Raw genomic sequence first — 21971 nt, forward strand, 5'->3', positions numbered from 1 at the left:
CCATCCACAGGTTCACTCCCCAAATGGAGCCAGGGGCTTTTTCCAGGTCTCTCATGTGGGTACAGGGCCCTAAGTACTTGGGCCATCTTCCACAGCTCCCTCAGGTCCATTACTGGGGCGCTGGATCACAATTGGAGCAGCCAGGACTCAAACTGGCGCCCATATGGGATGCCGGCGCTGGAGGTGGTGGCTTAACCTGCTGTGCCTCAGTGCCGGCCCTCTCCCTTCTTTTTTAGAGCTCTTAGTTGAAAGACACTAAGAGCTGCATGAGGAAACTAAGGCCCAAGTCAGCCTCCACAGCTTGTGGTTTGGAGCACAGGTTCTGGGGGTGGGCTTCCGCTGGCCATCTGGTCTGACCCTCATCAGCTGCAGAACCCTGAGCGTGCCAGAGTTGCCCCAGGGATAAGCTGGTTGCGTCCTGTGGTGGTGAGGGCTGATTTAGTTACATGTATGTGTAAGGTGCATGGAGCTAGCCTGTAGCACGGCGACAGCTTTGCCTGTTCCTCCTGGGCACGCTCACTGGTGGTGGAGTGGTAGAGGTGAACCCAGCCCTCAGACCCCATCCCCTGCCCTGCGCTGCCTCCCATGGCCTGTGGAGCTTATACTGTGTTCACCATCTGCTGGTTGCCAGATGGTTGGGACCAGGATAAAACTATTCATTCCTTTCTTAAAATCTCTATTATCTCTATTTTTTCTATTTTTAAATTATTTATTGTTTGTGAGGGCAGGGAGAGAGAGCGAGAGACAGACAGACAGACAGACACCTCATGCACCGATTCCCTCCCCAAATGCCTGTGGCGGCGGCCAAGACTGCGCTCTGGCCAGAGCCGGAAACTAGTAGCTCAGTCCAGGTCTCCCATGTGAGTGGGAGGGACCCTCTTACTGGAGCCATCACTGCTGCTTCCCAGGGCGTGTGTCAGCAAGAAACTGCAGCTGAGAGTGAACCCCAGCACTCTGATGTGGAGTGTGGGCGAGTTAAGACTGCCAGGCTACATGCTGGCTCCCTACAATTTATATTCTTCTTGAGTAATTGAAATTGCCACAATGGTTATATATGAAACCCCACCTTTTCTAAGATACATTTGCACAGAATATTTAATTTAAAAAGGCAAGAATTACCAATGCACAAATAGGGATTTACTGTAAATTCAATATTACTTTTCACTGATTTTACTACATATTTCTTCCCTTCAGGCATTGCTGTGTTTTACTTTAAAATAGAAGTTTTGTTTGTGATACTATGTAATTGTAGAAAAAAAAATCGGGGGTGGGCATTTACCACAGCGCTTAAGATGCCTTTTGGATGCCTGTGCTCCATATTTGAGTCCTTTTGTTCCCATCCTTGCTGTGCTTACGAGTCTAGCTTCCTGCTGGTGTGCACCCTGTGAGGCAGCAGGTGTGGCCCACGTGGGAGACCAGACTTAGTTCCTGGCTCCTGGCTCTGGTGTGGTCCAGTCCTGACTGTTGGAGGCATCTGAGGAGCAAATCACTGAATTGAAGATCACTGTGTGTCTCTTGCTTTGTCTGTCTGCCTTTCAAATAAATTTTTAAAAAGCATTTAAAAAGAAACTAGTAATAAAAAAATCATTTACCATAGAAAAAGTGAAAGTTCTCTTGTGATGTACCTGCATGTTCTCTGAGTGTTCTCCAGCCGCACTGTTAATAGTTGAATGTGCTGTAAACATTGGGGCCTGCGTGTGTTTGCACACAGCAGAGCCGAGAATGGCCATTGCTGTGCTCAGCTCCGGCAGTGTAGCCACTGTGGTCAGTGCAAACGTCTGTGCGTCCACAGGGTACTGTCACGGCCTTGGCCCCCAGGAAGGTCACTGGCTGGCGTGCTGCTCTCCGTCCGGAGGCTGAAAGCCACTGTTCTCTGTAGTGCTGATTCCTTCGGAATTTTCCTTGTTTTACTGCGCCTTTCTGAGAAGTGTATTTTTAACTCATTTTACAGCTCCCTCACTTTAGGCAGGGTAGTGGGGCAGGTGGAGTTATGGACATGGTGTCCTCCAGACCAGTACTTTGATCTCCTGCTCTGTGGCTTTTTTGAATTAAACCTGGACTCTGGCTTCTCCAACCCTTCCCCTCCCCTTCCTGTGCCAATATCATGAGTTCCACGCAAAACCTCCATCTCTGCTGGAGTGGTCCTAGTGCAGGCCCAGGCAGGGAGTTGTGCTTTCCAACAGCGGAGCTGTATGAAAGTGGTTTTGAAAAAGGAATGATTGGCTCAGGGTTCCTCTGATACCAGAGTTAATTGGAGTTAGAGTAGTGAGCAGAAAAGTGGCAGTGAAGGGCTGGCATTGTGATGCAGCGTTAGGTTCAGCTGCCATGTGCAGCACCTGCATCCCATATAAATGGCAGTTTGAGTCCTGCTGCTGCACTTCTCATTCAGCTCCCTACCAGCCTGGGAAAGCAGTGGAAGATGGCCCAAGTGCTGGCGCTGTGGTGCAGTGAGTTAATGCCCTGGCCTAAAGCATCGGCATCCCACATGGGCGGTGGTTTGAGACTGGCTGTTCCACTTCCGATCCAGCTCTCTGCTATGGCCTGGGAAAGCAGCAGAAGATGGCCCAAGTGCTTGGGCCCCTGCCACCTGTGTGGGAGACCTAGGTGGAGCTCCTAGCTTCGATCTGGCCCAACCTGGGCTGTTGTAGCCATTTGGGGAGTGAACCAGTGGGTGGAAGACATCTTTGTCTTTCCCTTTCCCTCTGCAACTCTTCTGGTAAATAAATAAATCTGTCTTTTAAAGTTTTCTTTTAACATATTATGCTAGGCTATAACAGCATAGGTTATAAACTGAGTTTATAGCTAAGTCTTACTTTTTGCAGGACTGCATAGGCATATTTGCTACAAGTCTGTTGACTGAGGCCTGGCACAGTGCTCCCTTGGGTACTTGGTCTCAGGTTGTGGGGGATCTGAGGAATGTAGCCAGGAAGGGTCTGCTTCTATAGGGTGCTGCAGGCTGCATTCCTGCCCCGGCCTCCACGCCCATTTAGAGTGACCCTGAAGCCACATTCCAGCCTTTGTTCAGTGAGGAGGTCCTTTGCCCACTGTAGGTGGTGGCTTTACCTGGTACACCACAGCACTGGCCCCATATTAGGTGTTTTTTTTACCTCAAGAAAAAAATAAGCATCTTCTGTGGAATATTGATTTAAAAGTTAATGTGTAGAGTGTGTGTGTGTGTTTAAACTGTGTGTGTTCTTGGTTCCATTTACCTATGCTTCATTACCAACTGGATCAGCATGTGAGGTCTTTGGAGGGCTTTGCAGAGCAGAGGGGATGAAGTCCCTCAAGTTTTGTCACTTAGGCTGAAAGAACCATCCCAACCCTTTTATCAGAACGCAGAAAATCCTGGAAAATCATGTATACCGTGGATATGTTGTTACTAACTTTAAGCAGACGGATGGACATTCATCACATTGTCAACATTCATCAAGGAGAATTTCAAACATCCATGAAAGTGGAGTAGTACAGTGAACTGCTGTGTGCTATGCTAGCCACATACACGCATAGCCTGCTGCTTCCCTGCGTCTCTCCCACGGCATTTTTGCAACACATTCTTGCTACATCCATTCCTCTAAGTTCTTCACACCGAAAGACAAAGGCTGTTTTCTTAGAACTAACCATGGTACTGCTGCCACCCCGGAGTTACTTCATACTTTTTGGTGTGGTTGATTCGCTGCAATCAGCATCTAAGGTTCACACATTCCATTCAGTAGAGAGGCTTTCTTTAGTATTTTCTAACCCGTGGACTCACCTTTTCGCTTATTTTCCCTGTTAATAAAACGCACTCCCGGAGGAAATCGCGTCACGGAGCTTGTGTGGATGTGTTCTGTCACTCTTGGGAACCGTATCTGGTGGTGTCGTCTGACAGGTGTTCCTTTGTCCCCGTACATGGAATTTTAGACTTGGAGGTTGGAACTGCCTTTGGTTCATTTTTGTTAGCATATTTCATGGAGCATAGTCTGTGTATCTAACAGCACATAACGTGTGGTTGTTTCTTCTGTGTGGTGGTTGTTAACCACTTAGAATTAGCCTAGGTTGGTTGGTGAATCCAGTCGTTTCTATAGCGCTATCATCCTAAATTTAATTATTCCTTCTTCACATACTAGCTGGAATCCTTTTGTGGAGAAGTTTCTTCTGACAAATTATCTGGTTACTTAGAAATTTATTGGTAACTCTTGGCGAGTTCTTCACATCTCCAAAGATGGTCAGTGATGGGGCTGGCACTGTGGTACAGTAGGTTAGTCCTCCCATATGGGTGCCGGTTCTAGTCCTGGTTGTTCCTCTTCCAATCCAGCTCTCTGCTGTGGCCTGGGAAAGCAGTAGAAGATGGCCCAAGTCCTTGGGCCCCTGCACCCATGTGGGAGACTAGGAGGAAGCTCCTGGCTCCTGGCTTCAGATTGGCGCAGCTCCGGCCATTGTGGCCATTTGGGGAGTGAACCAATAGATGGAAGACCTTTCTCTCTGTCTCTCCCTCTCACTGTAACTCTACTTCTCAAATAAATAGATAAAATCTTTAAAAAAAAGCAGTTAGTAAGATGATAGGTTAAAAAAAAAGATGGCCAGTGATTTTCTCTTCATTTAAAAAAATATATTGTGAACAAATGACCTTGTAATGTATTTGGTGATTTCTTAAGTCCATGTTGCAGGTATTCTCACTGAAGATCAAATTATCCCTTTGGCCACTGGCAGCATCTTCAGATCTTTTTTTTTTTTTTCCTAAAGATTTATTTATTTTAAAGAGTTACACAGAGAGAGGAGAGGCAGAGAGAGAGAAAGAGGTCCTCCATCCGATGGTTCACTCCCCAACTGGCTGCAATGGCCAGAGCTGCGCGGATCCGAAACCAGGAGCCAGGAGCTTCCTCCAGGTCTCCCATGCGGGTGCAGGGGCCCAAGGACTTGGGCCATCTTCCACTGCTTTCTCAGGCCACAAAAGAGAGCTGGATTGGAAGTGGAGCAGCTGGGACTAGAACCGGCGCCCATTTGGGATGCCGGCGCTGCAGGTGGCAGCTTTACCCTCTGCGCCACAGCACCGGCCCCTTCCAATCTTTTTAATATGAATGTCCCAGATAGTGTCTTATTCTCAGGTTCCTTGAGATTTCCAACCTATGCTCTGTAAGCAGCGCTTTCTCCCAGCAGCCCTGGCTCCTGTTGGTGGGAAATTGTATTCAGAGAGCCCAGTCTGGGACCCCGGTCTGGGAACTGTAGGATGGCTGTGCTAAAAGGTTGTTTCAGCAGGCAGAGCCAGGGAATGCGTTGTTGTTGGCATTTTTAAGAGAAAATCCTGGGGCAGGTGTTTGGCCAAATGAGTAAGAGATGCCATTTGGTATGCCCATGTCACATGCGAGAGTGCCTGGGTTTGAGTCCCTGGGAGGCAGCAGGTGATGGCTTGAGTACCTGGATCCCTGCCACCCCCGGGTTGAATTTTGGCCTCCTAGTTTGGCCTGGACTAGCCCCACTGGGCATTTGGAGAGCAAACCAACAAATGGAAGATCTCTTTTTGCCTTTCAAGTATAATGAAAATAAATAAATAAAAATTAAGAGAGAAAGAAAATATGTCATGAGTTTCATACTGATTTTTCCAGTGCAAATTTAGGAATGAAGGATTATATTGAATTCTGTGAGTTTATGTTTGTATTGCATGCTGAAAATCTGATTCCTATTTTTTTTTTATTAAAAGCATTCTCCCAGTTCTTTTTAATGTTGGGATAGAGTCTTCCAGGGATATTTGGTAAAATTGTTTTAATCATTCCTTTGAAATAATTATCTTTTTGTGGTTACATCACCAATTCGATGCATATTTAGCATTTTAAGATTTATTTATTTATTTGAAAGGCAGAGTTGGGGGTGGGGGGAGAAGAGACAGAAAGAGAGTTCTTCCAGCTGCAGGTTCATTCCCCAGATGGTTGCGATGGCCAGGGTTCGGCTGGGTTGGGCTGAAGCCAGGAACCAGGAATTTTCACCTGAGTCTCCCACGTGGGTTCATGGGCCCAAGCACTTAAGCCGTCTTTGCTGCTTTCCCAGGCCATTAGCAGGGAGCTGGATCAGAAGTGAAGCAGCCAGGACACAACCAGTGCCTTTTGGGATGCTGCTGTTGAAGCTGGCTTAACCCACTATACCGCAGTGCCAGTCCTGAGATTTTATTCATTTTGCTTTTGAATTTTAGAAGTTAAAATTTTATTTTTTAAAAGGATTTTAAATTTGTGAAATGTTTATACTTATTTGAAAGGCAGAGACACAGAGTGTGTGCATCTGCTGGTTCTCTCCCCGCATGCCTGCAACAGCTGGGGATGGTCTAGGAAAGTGTCAGAAGCCTGGAACTGCCTCTGGGTCTCACCCGTGGCTGACAGGGATGCCAGGTTCTTGGGCCATCATCTGCTGCCTTCTGGGATGCTCATTAGCAAGAAGCTGGATCTGGCCGGCGCCGTGGCTCAATAGGCTAATCCTCCACCTTGCGGCGCCGGCACACCGGGTTCTAGTCCCGGTTGGGGCGCCGGATTCTGTCCCGGTTGCCCCTCTTCCAGGCCAGCTCTCTGCTATGGCCAGGGAGTGCAGTGGAGGATGGCCCAGGTGCTTGGGCCCTGCACCCCATGGGAGACCAGGAAAAGCACCTGGCTCCTGGCTCCTGCCAGGATCAGCGCGGTGCGCCGGCTGCAGCGGCGGCCATTGGAGGGTGAACCAGCGGCAAAGGAAGACCTTTCTCTCTCTGTCTCTCTCTCTCACTGTCCACTCTGCCTGTCAAAAATAAAAAAAAAAAAAAAAAAAAAAAAAAAAAAAAAAAAAAAGCTGGATCTGAAGCAGAGCTAGGATTTGAACTCAGGCACTCCAGTATGGGATTTCCACATCCTCATTAGTGTCTTAACTACTGCATCAAACACCTTCCCCTTGATTAAAAAAAGGAAAACATGTGCTTGGTTCTAGGGCCAGCTGTTCAGCAAGACGGAATCAGAAAAGTCGAGCTTTGATCCCTACCTCTTCCTCTCTGTTCCCCTCCCCTTGTTGCATTTAGAACACAAGTGTGCATGCATGGGCATGTACATGTCTAGTTTTGTTTCTGCCTCCCAACTCTATCTTAGGTGAATGGTAGCCGTCCAGGTACATTTTCTTAAAAAAAAAAAAAAAACTAATTTGTTTAAAGATCGACTTATTTATTTGAGAGGGGAGATGGGGCAGAAGGAACAGAGAAAGAGGGAGAGATTTTTCATCTGCAGATGCAGTCTGCAAATGGCTACAGCAGCCTGGGCTGGGCCAGGTTGGACCCAAGAACTCCCTCTGGGTATCTTACATGGGTGCCGGGGCTGAGTCACTGGGCCATCATCTGCTGCTTTCCCAAGCATGTTAGCAGGGAGCTGGATTAGATGGGGAGCAGCTGGAACTTGTTAGACCAGTATGAGACACAGGTGGTCCCAAGTGGCTGCTTAACCCACTGAGCCATAACCTTTGTCTTGCTGTGCTTTCTGTCTCTCAAGATTTATTTTACCTGCTGAGAGAGAGAGAGAGAGAGAGAGAGAGCGCGAGCGCGAGAGCCTGCCTGCAGTAGCTGGGGCTGGGTGAGAACAAAACCAGGAACCAGAAACTCCATCCTGGTTTCACAGTTGGTCTCAGGGCTTTCCCAGGTATATTAGCAGGCAGCTGGGTCAGAAACAGCACCCAGAGCCGGCGCCGTGGCTCACTTGGCTAGTCCTCTGCCTGCAGGGCCGGCATCCCATACGGGCGCTGGATTCTGTCCTGCTTGCTCCTCTTCCAGTCCAGCTCTCTGCTGTGGCCTGGGAGGGCAGTGGAGGATGGCCCGAGTGTTTGGGCCTGCTCCCTCATGGGAGACCAGCAAGAAGCGGTTGGCTCCTGGCTTTGGATTGGTGCAGCGCGCCAGCCTTAGCGGCCATTTTGGGGGTGAACCAACGGAAGGAAGACCTTTGTCTCTCTCTCTCACTGTCTAACACTGCCTGTCAAAAAAAAAAAAAAAAAAAAAAAAAAAGAAAGAAAGAAAGAAAGAAAGAAAAAAAAAGAAACAGCACCCAGCACTGCAGTTAGCGTTCTTACGTGAGATGTTGGCGTCACAACCGTTGGCTTAACCTGCTATGCTGCAATGGCAGCTCTGGTACATGTATTTTCTTATTACTTTTTTGTCTTCCTATTGTTTCCTCATGATCACTTTTCTAAGTATGTAAAGTCTTCATGCCTTTTTTTCCCCAGCTATATCCCTTGTGTGAGTAGTTTATTCAACCAGTCTTTTAAATTTATATTTGAGTTGTCTTTTTAGTCTCTGGCCATTACAAATAATGCTGCAGTGACTACGTTGCACACACACATTTAATTTTTGCTACTCTACAAGAGGATTTCAATTTTAAATAGAACATCTTAAGGAAGCATTCAGGTATGTGGTTATCTCTACTAATGGATTGTTTCATGAGTAGTGGCAGATGCAGGAGGACAGTCTTTTGACCCACGGTAGGAATCTCTTCTTTGAGTATGGATCCACCAGCTGGAATTCTGTGGTTTTTTTTATTCTTATACGGGAACTTGTATGTTTTCCAGTTTCAGTTTCTTTAAAGTGGGTTAGCTCATGTGATTGTACAGGCTCACAAATACCCAGATTTGCAGAGCAGGCTGGCAGGCCTGAGGGCCAGGGAAGAGTTCATTCTGGAGTTCAAGACCAAAGGCAGACTCATCTCAGGATTCCCTCTTCTTCTGGCGAAATTCAGTTTTAAATTAAGGCCTTCAACTGGCCAGATGAGGCCACACACATTATGTAAGGTAATCAGCTTTACTCTGTGTCTACCTCTTCCAGTGTTCCTCACAGCCTGGCCTTCACCTGCACCCCTGCTCTCTCCTGGCCAAGCACCTGCATCTGGACAGGAGTTGCAGCATTAGGCTCTATCCAGTGTCCTTAGGGACCAGTTATGTGACCTTCCCCTGGCCAGCTATGGTCAGCATGCCTGACATCCACTGTGCCTCTCTTCTTTGAGCTTGCCCCTCGCACAGTCTACTGGGGTAGTTTAAAAGGATGAAAGAATGTAGGCTATGAGCCCTTAAAGGCTCCCCCCTTTAAAAGTTCATTTAATTATTTGAAGGGGGGGGGGGCGCTTGCATCTGCTGGCCCACTCCTCAAATGCCTGCAACAGTTGGGATGGCTGAAGCTGGGAGTCAGGAACTCAGGAACATGATTGCATGAGCCATCACTACTGCCTCCCAGGATCTTCATTAGCAAGAAGCCAGAGTCGGGAGCTGAAGCCAGTTAGTGAACCCTGTTACTCTGATGAGGGATGCAGATGTCCCAACCAGGTGTAAACAGCTGAGCTAAAAAGCACCCCTGAATACCACCCCTGGGCTTCCTTTCTGTGGCTTGTGATACAGATTTGCATGTGAACTCAAAGTGTTAAATATATTTTCTGTATCCATGGTGATTGTGATACCTACCAACAAAGCCAGCACCCTCACACATTTTATTTTTGTCCTTTGTGTAGCAGTGCCACAGTGAGATAAAAACATAAGCCAAAGTCAGATGCTACATATTTTAGGTGTACCTTATAAGCTGCCAGATGCTGCTGTGCTTATGTATTATTACTTCTTACAGTATTCTGTTTGCACATTTGTTCACATTTCAGCATCTCTGGGATAGCAGCAGCTAAGATTTCTTGAATAGAGGTATGAAACTGGGGGCAAGTTGAGTCCAGTTCTCTAGGCCATGTGTGAGGTGGGGTAAAAGTTTAACTCCTTGCACTAGGACAGCCAAATGAGATTTGCTATAAAGTACTTATGGTTGTGGTGCTTTTTTCTTGTTTTTCCCTTGAGCACCATTATTCAGGGGTGGCATTTATTAGGTTTTTCAGTTCTCTTTATCATCTGTCAGACCATTTATGCTTTGGATTTCATTTTGCACCCATCTTCATTGCCCGTTTTATTACCTTATTTGATATTGACTTTACCCTTTATTACCTTTTGTAATGCTGTTATTCTAGAAGATTTAAGAACTAATATACTCTAGTCTTCGTTTCTGAGTAAACTTTAGTCTTTGGGATATTCTTGTGTGTTTTATGATGTCTTTACTTTTGGTAATTGTGTCTATATTTTCTGGTAGTTACTACATCATTTTTGCATTAAATTTTTAAATTCATTTTGCTACCTTTAAGTAACTTACCACTTTTGAAGTTAAGACAGAGCAAGCCTAAATAACAAAGCTTTGTTTCAGATTTTTTTGGTGGGTAGCGTTTGGAGACTGAGTTAGCCTGTCATCTTCCCTGAGATTTCTCAGAACTTTTGGTCTTTGTTGCGATGGTGGGCAGGAACAGGGTAATCTTCACACCTTATGGTTTGTGCTTCATTACCCAGTGCTCTGGTGGCCCAGCTGGTAGGTTCTGGTGCAGGAGCCTGGCTGAGTGAGTAGAGGGCATAGGAATAAGGCTTTGAGATGATACTGGATGTGCATAGAACGCTTGTACACTTCTTTGACCTTGTGGATGTGACATTGGTGACTTGCTGCCTATCTTGCAGTGAGTTTACTCAAAGGTTGAAATTTCTCATTTGTAACTTATGAGATGTAGATTTTTCTGTCTCAAATGAGCTTTTATTAGTAATTCTTAACAGCTTACAATTGTGGCCTTTTAGAGTTATTTTTAGAGATACTTAAATCATATTTCACTGTATTTAAATTCCATTACAGTTCTAAACTAGGTCTGATGTGGTCAGTCTGCCCCAGGTATTTAAAGATCAGTGATTTCTTCCCAGTTGAAATGAACTGAATTTTTCTTGATGTTTTTGAAAGGATACTTGATCAGTGATTGAGATAGTGAGCAGTGTTGATGAATAGGTTTGAGTTACAAATGAAATTCCTGGTCAGTTCTGACTGCTGACCCAGAGTGGTGGCTCTAGCTAGCCTTCATTGAATGGGTCTTTTGTGATAGGCATTGGGCTAGCTAGAGAACGCTCCAGAGGTGAGCAGAATGAGATATGATCTCTGCCTGTGGGTATCTTCCAGCCCACTGGGAAGAAAGTCATTAATTAAAGAACCCAGTAAATAAGATTCCAGTAGTTACTGAAGAAGAACAATTCTGGTAGTTAATGAAGTAGAGGTTCTTCCTTGATGCTGTAGAGCTCTGTAATGTGGAACTTCCTTCCAGGGGATGCTCAGGTGTTTGCACGAGTTAATCACATCACTGGGGGAAGGAAGAGCATTGCAGGTATGGAATAGTGTCTGAGTGCTCTTCAAAAAGTCCATGGAGAGGCTGGCGCCGCGGCTCACTAGGCTAATCCTCTGCCTTGCGGCGCTGTCACACCGGGTTCTAGTCCCGGTCGGGGCGCCAGATTCTGTCCCGGTTGCCCCTCTTCCAGGCCAGCCCTCTGCTGTGGCCAGGGAGTGCAGTGGAGGATGGCCCAAGTACTTGGGCCCTGCACCCCATGGGAGACCAGGAGAAGTACCTGGCTCCTGCCATCGGATCAGCGCGGTGGTGCACCAGCCGCAGCGCACGGGCCGCGGCGGCCATTGGAGGGTGACCCAATGGCAAAAGGAAGACCTTTCTCTCTGTCTCTCTTTCTCACTATCCACTCTGCCTGTCAAAAAAAAAAAAAAAAAAAAGTCCATGGAGCATGCCCTTTATGAAAAAGTACACACGATTGCAAAATATGTTTTGCACCCAAATTAATTCTTACCTGTTATAACACGTCTGCGCACAATCTGATTTGAGACACTAAGGATGAAACCTCAGTCTGACAAGAGCTTCTATCAGAGCAATGTGAATTCTGCTGAAATTGAAGCTAGAACAAAAACCAGTGTGAAGTGTAGAAAAATGGTAAAATTTCATTGATGCATTAGGAAAAGTTCCTGGGGACAATGCTCCAAAGAAATCAGTAGTTTTGTGGGGCCAGCATTATGGTGCTGCAGGTTAAGATGTCACCTGTATGGCACAGTGGGTTAAGCCGTCATCTGCAGTGCCGGCATCCTGTGTGGGCACTAGTTTGAGTCCTTGGTGCTCCACTTCTAACCAGGCTACCTGCTGATGGCCTGGGAAAGCAGCAGAAGATGGCCTAAGTCTTGGGGCCCTTGCCCCCACGAGGAAGACCTGGAAGAAGCTCCTGGCTCCTGGCTTTACCCTGGCCCAGCCCCAGCCATTGTAGTCATTTGGGGGAGTGAACCAGCCAATGGAACATCTCTTCTTCTCTGTCTCCTTCTCTCCCTATAACTAAATAAATAATATCTGCATCGCTGGCATCCCATATGGGTGCTATTTTGTGCCCTAGCACAAACAGGGCTCCACTTCTGATCCAGCTCCCTGCTAATATGCCTGGGAAAGCAGCAAAAGATGGGCCAAGTGTTTGGGCCCTTGTACCCAGATGGGATACCCAGAAGGAGTTCCAGGCGTCTAGCTTTGGCCTGGCCCACCCTGGCTGTTGAGTGAACCAATTTGGGGAGTGAACCAATGGATGGAAAATCTGTCTCTGTTTCTCTCTCTCTGTAACTCTGTCTTTCAAGTAAATACATAAATGTTAAAAAAAAAATCCTGCTTATTATGAAAGCGTTTTGGGAAATTTAGCCAAAGTTTGAGCAGAAAAACACCTGGGAAAGCTTACCAGCTAGTCCTTCTCCATTGTAAAAAAGTTCCTGTTCATTCTTCTCGTCAAACAAGGGCAAATCATTAGGTAGTCACCTTACAGTTCTGAGTTGGCTCCCTCTGACTTCTTTTTGTTAATCTACAAAATCTTTAACAGGCACTCATTTTCTTCAGTTAACAGTAATAATCCCATTATTGAATAACCCTGTTGACGCTTGGGGTAGCGTGCCCTGATCCAACACATTACTGTTTCTGCATTGCAGTGTAATATTTACCCTGAAATAGCACAGGTGGAGTCTGTGAGTAGCTTCCTGTCACTTCAGGTCACATTTTGGTCCCAAAAGTTCATGGACGAGCAGACCTTTTTTTTTTTTTTTTTTTTTTAAATATTTATTTAATTGTTTACTTGAGAGGCAGAGCAACAGAGAGCTCTTCCATCTACTGGTTTGTTCCCCAAATTGCTACCACAGCCAGGGCTGGGCCTGGCTAAAGCCAGGAACCGGGAGCTTCATCCCGATCTCTCACATTGGTGGCAGGGGCCCAGGCACATTAGCAGGGAGCTGGATGGGAAGTGGAGCAGCTGGGACTCAAACCACACCTCCCATATGGGATGCCGGTGTCTCAGGTGGTGGCTTAACCCCCTGTGCCACAATGTGGACCTCAAGTTTAAGTCTTATTGTTAAATCAGTAAGGAGGGGTGGGTTGGTTGGTTGTTTTGTGCGGAGTTTTGAAACTGTGGTCAGGAGATTGTAGCACTGGAGATCCTGAAGTGCAAAGCAGTCGTCTTTGCTCCTGCCTTGTCCCTGTCCTGTTGCTCGGCACAGCTGCCAGTAACCCCAGCTGTTTGTTCTGATGGCTGCCTCCGTGTTCTCCAGTGATAAGCGTGTACCCGATCTTCTATGGTTACAGTGCTGCGTATGTCATATGTTGTTCACATTGCTGTCAGGCTTGAAATACGGATATTTCAGAGGCAAATGATGGCTTTTCCCCTCTTTTATAATTTGTTAATAATTGCTTCATATTTTTATTTTTCATACCCTTAGTTCTCTTGGTACCCATGACATTATCTGTCACTGTCTTCTCTGTTGGGACTTGTAACCTGGAGACCTGCCCCTGGAAGTATCCCATGTGCCTGCTCTGTTTGGGGCTGATACCCTCTGGGCCTTTCTGAAGTTGGGGTGACTGGTCTTGGTTTTTTCTCTTTCTTGACTTAGTTTCTTATTTTGGCATAGAATGTATCTACCAGGTGTTTCCTTTAAACAGGAATTAAGGAAAATAAATAAGGAAAGGTTGAGTTGTTGTTGGAAATGTATTAGAGGTATATTTGCTGACTCTCATGCCCCAACCTACATTATTATTCTCTGTTCTCCTTTGTTTGATAGTTTGGCTGGATGTAGAATTCCATGTTGAAATATTCTTTAAGAATTTTGAAAAACTTTGGATCCAGTGGGTGCTGTTAAGAGGCCTAATATCATTTGGATTTATTTTTCTTTGCAATATAGCACCATCACCCCTCCCCAAGCTGGGAAAATTTTTTTAAAGGATTTTCATAATTTTTAGTGTCTTAAGATTTTTGTAATAATGTGTATACGAGAGAACTTCAAAGAGTTAGTGGAAAATGGAGTTAAAAGATAAGCTTATTTTGGTGTAAAACATTTTGAAATCCATGCATGTGAGGGGTTTTCCATTGGTTTCTGGAAAGTATGTATTATGAAGAATGATGCATAGATTTCAAAGTATTTTTTGCACCAGAATGTATTTACCATTTAATTCCATTTTTCCATAAAGTTTTTAAAATATCCTGTATGTTGAGCTTAGTGGGCCATTCATCTGTGTGAGAATGTGTCCTCCTACTTTATTTCAGTGGAGAGATTAGGCTTGCCTCCTGCAAGGTGGTCAGAAATGCCTTCCTCACAGAACATGAGCCCTTCCATGGGGGCTTTGGTTCACTGATGACATAAAAGTCTGACTGTGGCTGACCTTTGTGGCATGACTTCAACGCTTTATACTGTGAAACTATCAAGCTGATATAGCATTACTAAAGATTTGGAAAATAGATAAAGGAAAAAAATCATTTCTGTTGCCACATCGTTAAAATGCTGTTAGCAGTATTGTGACTTCACTTCTGTGTTTACTCACATGGCTGTCACTGCGTGAGTGTCATTTTATCATTGCTTTTATAATGCCATGGTGTCTGTTGCTTGTAATGATCACATAATACTGCCTTGATTCAGTTAGTACCACAGTTCACCCAGCCTAACATTGCCAGAAAAATCTAACTATACATTAAAAATAGCAGTGCTAGGGATTGGCACAGCAGTTGAGACCCTGCTTTGGACACCCACAGACCTTATAAGAGTACCTGGTTTTGAGTCCTGGCTATACTTTCAATTTTAGCTTGCTGCTAATGTGTCCCCTGGGAGACTGCAGGTGATAGCTCACATGGTTGAGTCTCTGCTACTTACATGGGAGACCCGGATTGAGTTCCTGGTTCCTGGGCATTTGGGGAATGAACCAGTGATGGTATCTCTTTCTCTCTCTCAAGTAAAAAAAAAAAAATAAATGAATCGATAGTGCTTATTTTGCTTCTTAGTTTGGTTAGAGTGCCCCTAAAGAGTTATGGCAATATTTCTATATTAAATTTTGGTTTGAGATTTTGCTTTTTTCATTTTAGGGATTCTCCATTGCTACTTTCTAAAAGGTTTTAAAATTTTGGACTGATGTTGGATTTTTTCATTTGTTCATAGCACCTAATGACATAAATGCCTGATTCCGCAGTTCTCCTTGGAGAACAAGTTCTGTTCTCCTATGCTCAGGTGTCATGATGTGCTGGTGACTCCCTGGGTGCCGTAGGAACTGGCCATGGCTTTTCACAGGGATGTGCAGCTCATTGTGTCTTCCCCCTGCTGCTCTTCTCTGTATCCCTGTCTTGTGAATATACAGCCAGAAAACCAGGGGCCGGCTTAGATCCCTCACTAGGTTATGTAAGTCCCTCTCCCCAGAAGGTCTGTCTGCCCCTCCATACGCGCTGGGTCAGGTGTGGCCTTGATTGTTCACTGCTGGGATTCACAGAGCCTGGTCCTCTTACTGCCTTTTCTGTTTCTGTTTGTGTCAGCTGCTGTGCACAGCCTTTTCACTTGTTCTGTGACTTCAAGTTGTTTTTCTGACAGTGCCAGTCAGGACATTAAGATTCAACAGTGCACAGTGTGGAGGGCAGCAGGTGCAGCTGGAGCCTGCCACCCTGTAAACTGTGGTGCAGGGGGCGGTCGGACCCCTCCCGGGAGGCCGAGACTGGCATCTTTGTCCTCTCCTGCCTCCCACTTTGTTATGTGTGCTTGTCCACACCATTGTTGCTGGGATGGGCAGAATCCTTGGTTTGTCTTGGCCATCTGGAACGCACACAGAAGAGTTTAATTGCTAAGCCAGGCAGTTGTCTTCAGGATTGGGCCTTCCCTCCACTCCTCATATAGGGACAGCATTGTCTGTCTCGCCTCCCCCCACACTGCCTGGAGGTCCCAAATAGACGCAGGGTTTGAGGTCTCCCTCCTGTGAATCTTGTGTTAGGCACAGAGGGTCAGAAAGACAAAGCAAAGAACGGGCTGTTGTGGTGCAGAGAGAAGAATTGCTGCGAAGGCCTGGAAAACCCCTTGGCAGATGTGCTGGTGGGATGAGCCCGGAGGCTCCAGGCTCGCCTGTGAACTGGGAAGAGATGCTTGCCCTTCTCCTTTACACACAAGGGTTTAGGAAGCAAGAGCTAGGAAATTCACCAGTTTGCCCAACAGCAGTTAGAGGGGGGCTTGAACCTTAGCCTCTCATTGCTGGTTTTGTACTCTTTGGTTACCTTTCTCAAAACTGGAGGAGTGAGAATGGGTGACGGCAGCCTTCTCTGTGCCATCTGGGTAAATCACATGAAGGACAGCACAGGAAAAACAAAACTTTTTTCTGTTATAGTTCACTTCATTTTTATATCTTTTTTTAAAGATTTATTTTTTGAAAGAGTTACAGAGAGGCAGAGGCAGAGAGGAGAGAGAGAGAGAGAGACTTTAGTCCACTGGTTTACTCCCCAAAAGGCTGCAACAGTCGGAGCTAGACTGTTCTGAAGCCAGGAACCAGGAGCTCCTTCCAGGTCTCCCACGCCAGCACAGGGGCCCAAGGCCTTGGGCCATCTTCCACTGTTTTCCCAGGCCATAGCAGAGAGCTAGATGGGAAGTATAGCAGCTGGGACTCAAACCGGTGCCCAAATGGGATGCTGGCACTGCAGGTGGCAAGTTTACCCACTATGCCACAGCGCCGGCCCTTATTTTTGTATCTTTTTAAAAAATCGCTTTATTGAAAGACACTTGTAGTTTATGTCCATTATAAATCACTGATTTAAAGTGTATAATACTATAACTTTTCATGTATTTAAGAGTTGCACAACCATTACCATTATCAATTTCAGAACATTTTTGTTACTCTAGAAACCCTCTCATCATCAGCTCCTCCTTTTACTCTTCCCCCCGCCCATTCCTTGGCAACCACTGATCTACCTTCTGTCTCTGCTTATTTACCTACTCTGGACATTCCATACAATTGTGATCCTGTTTGATCTTTTGTGACTGACTTCTTCGTATAACATAATGTTTTCCAAGGTTCATCTGTATTGTAGCTTCTACCAGTGCTTCATTTCTTTTTATTGCTGAATATTATTCCATTGAATGGATATACAAAGTTTCATTTTTCAGTTAATTGGCATTTGGGTTGTTTCCATTTTTTGCATATTATGAATAATGTGATATAAACACTCATGTGCAAGATTTTGTGCGAGCAGATGTTTTCATTCCTATTGTGTGTCTACCCTTAGGCATGAAATTGCTGGGTCATGTGGTTGGCATCTTTAACAGTTTGAGGAAAAGTCAAATTTGTTTTCCAAATTAACTGCATACCTCCCTACCAGTAGTGCGTGAGGGCAGTCAGTTTCACTGCAGGCTTGCCGATACTTTATTTATTAAAATTTAATTTATTTTTATTTATGTGAAAGGCAAAGTCTCATATACACCTAGACACACAGGGAGGGGGCACAGAGGGAGAGAGAGAGAGAGAGAGAGAGAGAGCGAGCTTTCCTCTATTGGTTCACTTCTTCCCCAAATGCCTGCAACACTGCAGTAGCCAGGGCTAGACCAGGCCAAAGCCAGGAGCCGGGAATCCACCAAGTCTTTTGCATAGGTGGTAGGGAACCAAGTACTCGAGCTTCCCTCCCAGGGTGCACATTAGCAGGAAGCAGTATTGGAAGTGGAGGAAGACCTTGAACCCAGACAGTCTGATATGGGATGCAGTCCTCCCAATTGACAGCTTAATACAATACTTGTCCCTTATTTGTGCTTAATTGTGGATATAATTAAAGTGATATCTCATGGTTTTGGTTTTGGCTTATGATATTGAATAACCCATTTTTCATTGGATTATTTCTTTTTATTGATTTGTAAGAGTTTTGGCTCATGATATTGAATAACCCATTTTTCATTGGGTTATTTCTTTTTATTGATTTGTAAGAGTTCTTTATATATTCTAGATGCAAGTCCTTTATTAGGACTTGCTTTATGATTTTCTTGTAAACTTACATTTTCTTATAATCTGTGGGTTATCTTTTCGCTTTCCTGATAGTATCCTTCGAAGCTCAAATGTTTTTATTTTGATATGCAGTTTGTCTCTTTTTTTCTTTGTACCAGAACCAAGGTCATTGTTTTGTATGTGACTACCCAGTCATTTCAGCACTGTGTTGAAAAGAATATTCTTGGCACCCTTGTTGAGAATCAGTTGACCATAGATACAGTGGACTCTGAGTTCTATCCCACTGCTTTATGTATTTATCCTTACTCCAGTACCACATTGTCTTGATTACTGTCCCTTTGTGGTAGGTTTTGAAATTCGGAAGTGTGAGTCCTCCTATTTTGTTCTTTTCAAGGTTGTTTTTAGCAACTCTGAGTCCCTTGAGTTTCTGAGTGCAGTTTAGGACCAGCTTGTCAAACTTCTACTGCTAAGCTCACATTTTGTTTAGTAGTAGGTTTGACTCTTTAGATCAGATTGGGGAGAATTGACATCTTAGCAGGATTAAATTCTGATCCATGAACATGGGATATCCCTTTTCAACTCTTAGACAACCAGTATTGGCAGCCTGGTTCTACACAGGGATGTTTGTTTTAGGTGTGCTGTATTTTGCAAGTTAGCGTTAGTGGAATTGAAATCCTCATATCTGGTTAGTGCAGAGGTTTAACAGTTGTCCTTCATTAAGGATGCCATGAATTGATGTAAAATACATTTCTGGAAATTTTGAAAAAAAAAAAAAACAAACTGTGGGTAAGCTTTTAATATCAGCATTCACATAAAAAGTGGCATGGTCTGCTTTGTGATTTTCTTGTAAACTTACACTTAGCCTAAGTATGTGTGGCTTAGGAGAGAGATTGCCTCAGGCAAACCTGCAGGTCTGTTGTCTGGAGGTGGGAGTGCAAGTCAGAAAAGCAGCTGCAAAAAAATGAAATCCCTCTTGCATTTGTGTCTCTGTGGTGTATGTGGTCTTTCCCAGGCTGGTAGTGCGCATGTGCCAGTGGTGTATTGATGGTTATATCAGAAGTGCTGCGGTGGGCAGTTATTGAGGTGGAAGTGGGGAGGGCTCTGGGCGGGGCCAGTTAGACTTAGCATTCCCAGAGGCCCTGGGAAGTGTCATATGTGACAGGACTTGAAAGCACCAGTGATGAAAAACCTGCTTATCGGGCTGGTGCCGCGGCTCAATAGGCTAATCCTCTGCCTGTGGCACCAGCACACCGGGTTCTAGTCCCGGTCGGGGAGCCGGATTCTGTCCCGGTTGCCCCTCTTCCAGGCCAGCCCTCTGCTGTGGCCAGGGAGTGCAGTGGAGGATGGCCCAAGTACTTGGGCCCTGCACCCCATGGGAGACCAGGAGAAGCTCCTGGCTTCGGATCAGTGCGGTGCGCCAGCCGTAGTGCGCCGGCCACGGTGGCCATTGGAGGGTAAACCAACGGCAAAAGAAGACCTTTCTCTCTCTCTTTCTCTCTCTCTCACTGTCCACTCTGCCTATAAAAAAAAAAAAAAGAAAGAAAGAAATACTCAAAAAGAAAAACCCGCTTACTACTATTGTGATCTCCCGAAGAGTGTAAGGAAGCCGAGCAGAGAGCACACACCTCTTGTCTCCTGTGATGCGCTGAACACAGACGTTCAGAATGTTTGTAGGGCATGGCGCCCCTGCTTGTGCCAGGCTCACCAAAGCCGGAACTGGAGTAGGTGATATGTGGTATCTAGATGCTAACATCACCGACTCTGTTTTAAAAACAACATTCTTCTAGCTCACTTTCTTACCCTGTGTGTGTTGATCTTCCAGCTTCTTGTTCCTTGCCCTTGCGTATTGATTCAAGAGCTGTGTGAATGAATCCATTCTGTGAATCCTGGTGCTTTTCTGCGTGGTTAGTGGCACTGTCAGAGGTGGCCCAGCCTCGTGAACACTGGCCTTTGGTCCAGAGCGGAGTTTTGCCTGTCACATACGACCTTAGGGCGGCCAGGCCCTGTTGTTCTCTCCCTGTTGCCTCACCCCCCAGTTTGTGGTTAATAAATGGAAATCCCCACATTAGGGATTAATTTTTTAGAAATAAAAAGCTTCTAGCTACTGTGAAAATCTAAGCAGCATGAAACATTGCTGCATTAAACCATACAGATGATCTGTGTTTAATTGGATTTCTGTCCTGAGTTTGAGAGACTTCAGTGGGGGCAGCCAGAAGAAAGGGAATGCGCACACATACACTCAGTTACTAGGTACTTTGGGGAACATAGAAAAAGCCAGAAACAGGGCAGGGCTGGCAGAAATCACTGAAGGCAGCTTATACGAACATGGTTCTTTCCTTTTTCATGGTTCTCAGGAGATGACCAGCGTCTTTCCAGCAAAACCCTTTAGAGCGTGTTTGGCAAGCTGCTGGTCTGTGTGTCACATCTAGCCTGCCACCTGCTTTTTAAATAAAGTTTTATTGGAACATAACCACTCTCATTCATTCATGTGTTATCATGGCTGCTTTTGTGCTATGAGGGCAGAGTTGAATAGCTGGAACAGATTTGGCCTATGGTGTTTGAAATATGTCTTGCACTTGGCAGAAAAAGTTTACCAACAGACTTTTGGAAGGTTAAGTATGGATCATAGAGACCTTGAATTTGTTTTAGACTACTTAACCTCTTATCTTACCATTATGTGCACTCAAGGACTGATGGATACTTGATGATGAAAAGCTATGTAAGAAACATTCTTAGAATAAATGGTGACACTGCTGTGTTTTGAACCCAAGCAACCAGTGGAAAATTGAGCTCTGATTATACATATACCTGGTCACCAGCCTCTTTCAGGTGTTCCCATCTTGCTGTAAGAGAGAAACGTAACGATTTTTTTCTCTAGGTGTTTGTTTTCTATCATTTTTTTTTGGAGATCAGGCATTAATGTCTTTGTAAATCACTGAAATATCAAATGAATGTAATGTAAAATACTAGCCTTGCGATCTTGGAAGTTTCAAGGGCGTCTTAGCTTAGTTCTGTCTCTTTCCCATCACTCTTGCAGCTTGAAGTCCATGGCCCAAAATGACGCTGCCAGTGGAGACTCTCTTCCTTGAAGAAGACCACCAGCTCGGAGGCTGGGATGAGCATGCCACTGCGCCCGTTCTCGGCCGTCCCCCAAGATGTCGCCTCTGCTCGCGTCTGCAGAAGTAAGGCCAAAGACAAGGAGAGGGAAGAACCGGTAAGGGGAATACCACCTTCAGTTTACTTGTTATTATGTTTGCACTGGGTATGGTCTAGAATGACACGGGAGTTTGCTGGTAATGTTCTTGTAAGTGCACAAACAGTTGTGCTCAGAAGGAATTGTGTTCTTGTAGGTTTCTGTGTTTATAGATACAATGTAAACTTAGACCACTTCTAAGTGGTTCCTTGTTGATTAGCCTGGCCTGATTATTTCTGGTAAATCACTGAGAAAATTCTTTGGATTCTCAGAACATGATACAAAAGATAAATTTATTTGAACAAAAATGTAGGAGTGCTTTGCTTGATGTGAGAGCTTCCATAATTAATACCACAAAGCCTGTCTCTGCCCCTGTGTGGCTTGCAGTCTGCCTTGACAGTTTAATACATGTGAAAAGTCTAATAGGACCCGGGATGGAGGAAGTCCAGGACCACCTGTTTCCACCCCGGTGGGTCAGGAAAGGCTTTCTGGAGAAAATGGCATTTGTGTGGAGGACTGGAATGGTGACCAGAAATAGTGTCCCAGGTGGGAGAAGTACATGCTGAAGACCTAGAGGGTTGAGCAAGGTGTGCTTGAAGAGATTGAGAGAAAAACTCCAACATAAGTTCCCACTGGGTAGTGGCATCAGAGGAGGTTGGACAGTTGGCAGGAAGGTATCTTAAGGA

General features: G+C 45.3%; 1 protein-coding gene and 1 long non-coding RNA gene across 26 annotated transcripts in view; one reads left to right on the forward strand and one right to left on the reverse strand.

Annotated features, from left to right (window-relative positions):
- Nucleotides 1-21971, reverse strand: part of LOC103351327 (uncharacterized) — a 555796-nt gene that overhangs the window by 224270 nt on the left and 309555 nt on the right. The window lies entirely within an intron of this gene.
- MARCHF8 (membrane associated ring-CH-type finger 8) overlaps nt 1-21971 on the forward strand; it is a 105692-nt gene that overhangs the window by 19369 nt on the left and 64352 nt on the right. For all 10 annotated transcript variants that reach the window (XM_017348680.3, XM_008269845.4, XM_002718326.5 and 7 more), the window contains one exon: nt 21130-21306. In XM_017348680.3, coding sequence (XP_017204169.1) covers nt 21208-21306 — 99 coding nt within the window. In that variant the 5' untranslated portion in view covers nt 21130-21207. The remainder of the gene's footprint in view (nt 1-21129; nt 21307-21971) is intronic.

This window comes from Oryctolagus cuniculus, chromosome 15, assembly GCF_964237555.1.
Source record: "Oryctolagus cuniculus chromosome 15, mOryCun1.1, whole genome shotgun sequence".
Taxonomy (NCBI): domain Eukaryota; kingdom Metazoa; phylum Chordata; class Mammalia; order Lagomorpha; family Leporidae; genus Oryctolagus; species Oryctolagus cuniculus.